The sequence below is a fragment of the Mauremys mutica genome, chromosome 12 (genome assembly GCF_020497125.1).
Source record: "Mauremys mutica isolate MM-2020 ecotype Southern chromosome 12, ASM2049712v1, whole genome shotgun sequence".
NCBI lineage: Eukaryota > Metazoa > Chordata > Testudines > Geoemydidae > Mauremys > Mauremys mutica.
In genome coordinates this window covers 32,439,028-32,445,692 of record NC_059083.1, presented here as the reverse complement: position 1 = coordinate 32,445,692, position 6,665 = coordinate 32,439,028, and the positions used below count along the sequence as shown (strand labels likewise).

Below are 6,665 nucleotides of genomic sequence, written 5' to 3'. Positions count from 1 at the left end.
ATTATACGGCTAGTATCTTAAGCCTTTTTAGTTCACTAAACTTCTACAATGCATCCCTAAGAGTGGCTTTGTTTTGTTACAGCTCAGTCAATACTGCTTTTTCATGTTAAACTTAAAAAAAAACCCTAATGCTTCAAATAGGCCTCACTGCATAGAGAATATCCTTTAAAAAGGACGTTATGTTACATCTCAGTCAATGCTGTATTTTCATGTTAAAAAAACCTTTTATTTCATGTTAAATGTTAAGAAAACCATTCTATAATGAAACACAGCACGTTTAGCAAGTGTTAAAATTATAGGGGAAAGTCTAGGGGTGGGGTGTTCTTCAGATGGGCTACAGAAAAATTCAAACTTAAATCTAAAGTCCTAAGAAAATGAAAGCTCAATGTAACTTTTGCATGGATTTGTTAAAAAGTGAGGAGGAAAATAAACTTCTTTCTGATCCACAGGTTTACAGAATTAGGGGAATCAAAACTAGCTGTTATTAAGATTCTGTGGTTTTCAATCTGGGGTGTTTCTGCAGACTCATTTTTTTAAATTGAAACACATGTAAAATGTTAAATAAAGGGCTCTGTCTTCATACAGATTGTCTTTGAAAATGTTTATTCCTGTACAAAACATAATATAACTTTCACTAGTGTTTATTAAAAAGTGGGGGAAGAAGCAGCCTTCTTATCTCTGATCCCCTGGCTCACAGACGCTGTTTTTGCTAACAGGGGCTTTGCTCCAGCTTCAAATTGTCCTCACTAAAAAATGACCAGTGTTTGTTACTAAGGGCTTATGGTTTTAACCTTATTAAAGCACCCATGTAAAAGTGCTAGAGGTGGGAAAGATGCTTGGGGTCTGGTTTTTTAGATAAGAATAAGGCAGTTAAAAGGGGGAGGGGGCAGTGAGGGAGGGGAGGGAGATGGTCCTTATTTAAAAATCTTGGAACTATAGGATTGGTTCAGAAAAAATGTATTCTATGATGCAGCTGTAGAACAGCATCTGATTGGTCTGACCCAAAGGTGGGGATAACTAGCCCAAGGGGTTGAGAGCCTTGGGAGCTCCCTCTTTCCCCAGGAACAGCTGCAAGGGTAAGATATCTCTCTGACTCAACCACGTGCTGTCTTTGCCCTTTGCAAAGGGACTTTCTTTTTCCTTTTCTTGCCCTGTTCTCTCTTTTAACCTATCGTTATATGTTTCTCTTTTATTTAATGTTTTTAAATGCTCTTTTCTTAACCTACCCTTATATTTAATATTTTAAATGTTTCTTTGGCTTGTGCCACAGGTCAGACTAGATGATCTAATGGTCCCCTCTGACCTTAGTCTATGAATATTGGGAAGTGGGCTAATGTAAACATAACTGATCAATGGACCAGGGCTATGAAAGTCAGACAACCATGGCACTGTCACTGCATCCCACTCACTTGCCATCTGGCTTGTTATTTCTCCTGTTCCTCAGACCCAGCTACGATGACGGGCAAGGTTCCCTTGTTCTCCCCCGGCTCCACAGTGAGCTCCGCTCGGCCCAGCTACGTCGCTCTCTGCCTCGCTCTACAGGTTTACAGGCTGGTGTCAGGTAGGAGCTCTGGCCTCCTCACTGGGTTTGCTGCTGTTGCTATTGCTGGTCATCACTGTCCATCTCACATCACCGCCTTGTCTTGTAAACCACATCTGCTCAACCTGCCCACAACCAACAACATGGAGAAATCACAGGCTACACCTGGGTCCCCACTGACCATAGTTACTATCTATACACCATCTTGTCAGGCCTAGACAGTACATCCACCCTACTGCTTTGGCTGATTTCTGGCAGCTTCTAAAACACAGAACACAGTGAGCACCACTACAGGGCTCGCAAACTATTTAAAAGGACACTACCCAGTTCCTATACACTGCACTGACAGACCGTATACATCACAAATCAGGTTCTTCAGCCAAGAAGGAGTCCTGAATCCTAGACTCTCCGATTTAGATGTAACAACCCACAAGTCATTCATGCTGCACTAGGCACATCTGACTAGGGCTCAGAGCTAGACCTCATCTCACAGTGAGGAGGTGAGGATATTTGCTGGCTTCTTCCTTCTGTGCCCTCAGTGAAACCCTGAGAGTGACCCACTTCATCCCAGGGCTGGCTCCATAGTTACTTGGGCATTTTGGTTCCCTCCTGCTGTGGTTTCCATCCTGTTAATTTAACCAGCTCTCTCGGTCTCTCCTGATGTTGAGTCTCTGCACTGAGACCCCCACATTCTGTGCAGTTCCACAGTGACCAGTTCTGTTTCCTGCACTTTTCTATCTGCTTCCTTCTCCCTCTCCACTATCTGACCTCTGACTTTACCTTTAAAGCCATTGTCAGCATAGTGATGGTCTGTTTTCATATCTTTACAGCTTGTCAGCCTTTACACCACCCCTACTACAGATGAGGAGGCCCCTGTGCTGGAGCAGCATGGAAAGGCCTTGGTGTATCAGAGACCCAGGACCCCAGCACCATTATCCCCAGGGTGCCTATGAGAAGTTAGAGCTTTATTCAGAGATAGTAGGGACAGTGTATAAGATTCACATGTGAACTCTGTGTGACAGATACTGCAGCCACATGCGGCATTTTGGGGACTATCAAATTCACTTTATGAATGTTCTGTTTATTTGTGTACCCCCTTTATAAATGGTATCTGTACACATAATATGTATCTTTATGGGCTCGGGATTGTAATCTATGCCATGGGGGAGGGTTACCCCATCTCCTTCAGAATTTGCCAACCATGGGGGGTAATTACTTGTGGGACAGGTAACAGCTCCAGAGAAGTACCACCCCTAGGGAGAGTTGCATAAACTGGGTTAGACCAGGTCCCAGAAGCCCAAGAGAACAAAGATTTTTGGTATAAAAGCTGGATTTGAACTGTCCAGAGGCCCGAGATCTTGGGCTGCAAAGTGACAGGACCTGTTAACCAAGAGGACAAACCCTTAGAGAAAGGTTGGAAAGACTTTGGAACCTACCAAAGAGTCCCAAGTGTCAGATGAGAATCCTTTGGGATAAGTGTAACATGTGTTTAGACCTTTGATTGATTTATGGTAAGTTTTCTCTGTCAGGCTTTTGTCTTTAAATGGTCTCACTTCTAAAGCAGGGCGCTCTCTTACTGTGTGTCTTACTGCTGAATTAATGTTACCCCAGCCCCCGTGCCAATTAAATTTCCTTTTTCCATTGTACATTTCACAGCACAATTCACAGTGGCTGGATCTGACCACCCAGTCACTGCCTCCCTTGGGGGGGAAGCCATCCTACCCTGCCACCTCTCCCCCAGGATGAGCGCTGAGAACATGGAGGTGAGATGGTTCCGATCCCAGTTCTCTCCAGCTGTGCACCTGTACCGTGGTGGGCAGGATCAGTATGGAGAGCAGATGCTGGAATATCGAGGAAGAACTGAGCTCTTGAAAGACAACATCACCAATGGGAGAGTTTCCCTGAGAATACGTGATATCCGACCCTCCGATGATGGGCCGTATGTGTGTTTTTTTCAGTCCAGTGTCTCCTATGAAAATGCTGTATTGCAACTGCAGGTGGAAGGTCAGTAACTTCTTCTGATGATTTAATGTCTTCAATGGGGTAATAAGTGGAGTCACAGGGTTAATTGTGAGATGACACTATTTTTCTCATTATAGTGAGGCAGGTACTGTGCTCTGGATAAGGTTGATTCTAGTTTGCTGTTTAATATTCGTTTTTCCTAAAAGCAGCAAAGAGTCCTGTGGCACCTTATAGACTAACAGACGTATTGGAGCATGAGCTTTCATGAGTGAATACCCACTTCATCGGATGTGCAATGCAGATGAACAATGACTCTGATCTGCCCCAAACTGATGCCACCAACTGGGATTGATCTCAGCTTGTGTCTGGCCCCTTCAGGGTAACAGTGATTGATACACAAGGACCTGTAGCCCAGAGCCTGCTCTAAGAGTGGAAGAATTGAGGAATTTCCCGCCCCCAGCACACGTAGAGGCAGGAGGCCTGACCCTTGAAGGTGCTGTCAGAGAGACCAGCAAGGGGACAGAGATGCAGCTAATTCTGTAACCATGACATGAGGTTTAGGTCAGATGTAGCGAACTCCTGGTCTCCATTCAAACACTGAGCCTGCTGCACACAAACCACCCCTGACTTGCAAAATGTTATCATCTCGTCTCCGTTGCCCTGAGGATTCCTTGTGGGACGTTGCCTTCACTTACCCCTCATCAAGCCTTGGTGATCACTGGCATATCTGACACCACACAATGCCCATGGCAAGGAGTCTGTGCCCTGCTACTGACACAACCTGCACAACTCAGCACTGAAATGAAGCATGATTGATCCCTCAAGGTACACCTGCTCTTCTCTGCATATCTCAGTGACAGTTCTGCCAATAGGCTCCAAATAATCCCCTCCACTAGTCATTACAGCTACACCGAGCACAGTGCATGCAGCTTTAGTGCATGCAGCCAATTCCCAGTGGTTATTACCATCTCCAAAGGGGCAGAGTTAAGGTTGTTTGGGTTTTTACCTTCACTGTGGATTTCCTGGTTTTAGAGGTCTGAGTTTTGCTGAAAAAGGCATTCTGGAAGGGTAGGAGATAATACAGAGTTAAGGTTGCCTGGAGGTACCTAAGTTTTTTGTCAGTGAATAGACATGAGGAAGGATTACAGGAAGGGGGCATTGTTTGTGTTGTGTTTCACAGATTTGAATTGCAACATGTATCTGCCTGCAGTGCAGCTGCATTCCCTGTGTTCAGTGTAGCTGTACTGACCAGTGGAGAGAATAGTGAGGACAGGGTCTCAGAGCTGTCACTGTGCCATGGAAGGGCAGGAGATAATATCACCAGGCAGCCTGAACTCTGTGCTAACAAAGGTTTTGTCAGGGAATTTTCTGGGTGGTTTTTTTTTAACAGAAGGGGAAACATTTGTTGTAGGAGCTAGTGGCCATTTAGGTGATTGTAGTTCTCACCTAGGTTTGCAGTTGCTACACGACTGGGCCTAGGTAATAACCAAACGCATAGTATGGTGCTTTTCCATTAGAAGACCTGAAAGAGCTTCACATGATTATCCCCATTTTACAGATGGGAAACTGAGACACAAAGCAGAGAAGTGAGTTGCCCAAGGTCACCCAGCAGGTCAGTGGCAGAGCGAGGAATAGTCCCAGTCCTGGGAACTCTGTTAGGCCACTCAGTTGCTCCGTGGTTGCTCACTGCCCCCCGACCCTGTACCTTCTGTGACAGTGCGGTGGGGATAATGGTCGTGCTCTGCAATGTTTGTAGTGGGTAGCTGGTAACAGGGCTGGTGAGAGAAATCTCATCCCAGGTCCCTGCCCCAACACCTGGACAGTTTTATTACCCAGCGGCTACTTTAAGCATTTGAGAGGAGACTGGTGTGTCTGTCTCCTTCTCCACCATCCCCCACAACATGTAGCTCCCCTCTGCCCTGCGTTTCTGGGTGCCCACATCACCGGCAGCAGCTTACTGATTGGCCCCACACTCCATCGGTTATGTAGCCTGAGCTGCACACTGAGCTGGGCTCCTCACCCCAACTACCAGACCTAGTGGAGTGTGCTTTTGGACGTCTCAAGGGGAGATGGCGAAGCTTACTCACTCGCTCGGATCTCAGTGAAACCAATATCCCCATTGTTATTGTAGCTTGCTGCGTGCTCCACAATCTCTGTGAGAGCAAGGGGGAGACCTTTATGACAGGATGGGAGGTTGAGGCAAATCGCCTGGCTGCTGATTACACTCAGCCAGACACCCGTGCGATTAGAAGAGCCCAGCGGGAAGCGCTGTGCATACGGGAGGCTTTGAAAGCTAGGTTCCTCAGCGAGCAGGGTAAGCTAGTCTATAAGGTGCCACAGGATTCTTTGCTGCTTTTACAGAACCAGACTAACATGGCTACCCCTCTGATATGTGACTGTTCAGTTTCTTTACAGAGAAGCTGAACCTGCCCCTGCTTCAGTTACTGCTGACTTTCTTCTGCGGCTACATACCCCGTTCACCACGTTTCCCCCCTTCCAACACACATTTAAAAATAAAGTTAATGGAATATTGTTAATTAACAACGTTTTCTTTAGTAATGAATTCGCGTTAAAGGGTTGAAACAGGGACGCAGACTGTGGTGGGCAGTGATGTACAGACCGCTTCTACACTCGAGGAATGACAGGCTCTTGCTCCTAGAGCGGTCTGCACTGCCGGACTGGTTGTTTCAACGGAGCCTGCCACCCCTCCTTTTCGGGACTCTGTGTGCGGGGGCTATGTGGCCTTGTGGCGGGGGAGGACTAGGGGGAGGACATTTACAGGTGGGTGTGAAGGAAGGGGTGAGGGGTGCAGGCTCTGGGCTGGGGGTGGGGGCGTAGGAAGGGGTGAGGGGTGTGTGGGAAGGGGGAGGAGGTGTAGGGGGATGAGGGCTCTGGCTGGGGCTGAGGGTTTGGGGCATTGGAGAGGCTCAGGGCTATGGTGGAAGGGCAGGGTAAGGGCAGCCTGCCTTGCCATTTGTGTATGGCAGGCGCTAGGACCCTGGGGCACCAGACAGCATTTCTGCGGGGAGCAGCTCTACTGTCAGGCAGGTACGCAGCGCGGCGGGGCGGAGGGAGACCCGTGGGGGTCAGAGCCTGATCCAGGCAGGGCTGGGGGAGAGACCCAGCTCCAAATATAGCTGGAGCAGTGCACCTGCCGCCTATG

The 6,665-nt window shown here is 47.5% G+C and overlaps 1 protein-coding gene across 2 annotated transcripts in view; it reads left to right on the top strand.

Moving 5' to 3' along the window:
• The first annotated feature begins 1,064 nt into the window (after window positions 1-1,064).
• LOC123346489 (butyrophilin subfamily 1 member A1-like) overlaps window positions 1,065-6,665 on the top strand; it is a 31,642-nt gene continuing 26,041 nt past the window's right edge. The window contains exons 1-3 of one of the 2 annotated variants that reach the window (XM_044983919.1): window positions 1,065-1,076; window positions 1,445-1,561; window positions 3,197-3,544. In XM_044983919.1, coding sequence (XP_044839854.1) covers window positions 1,456-1,561; window positions 3,197-3,544 — 454 coding nt within the window. In that variant the 5' untranslated portion in view covers window positions 1,065-1,076; window positions 1,445-1,455. Of the gene's footprint in view, window positions 1,077-1,444; window positions 1,562-2,401; window positions 2,484-3,196; window positions 3,545-6,665 lie in introns of those variants that run through there. The other variant, XM_044983920.1, reaches the window with a different exon arrangement.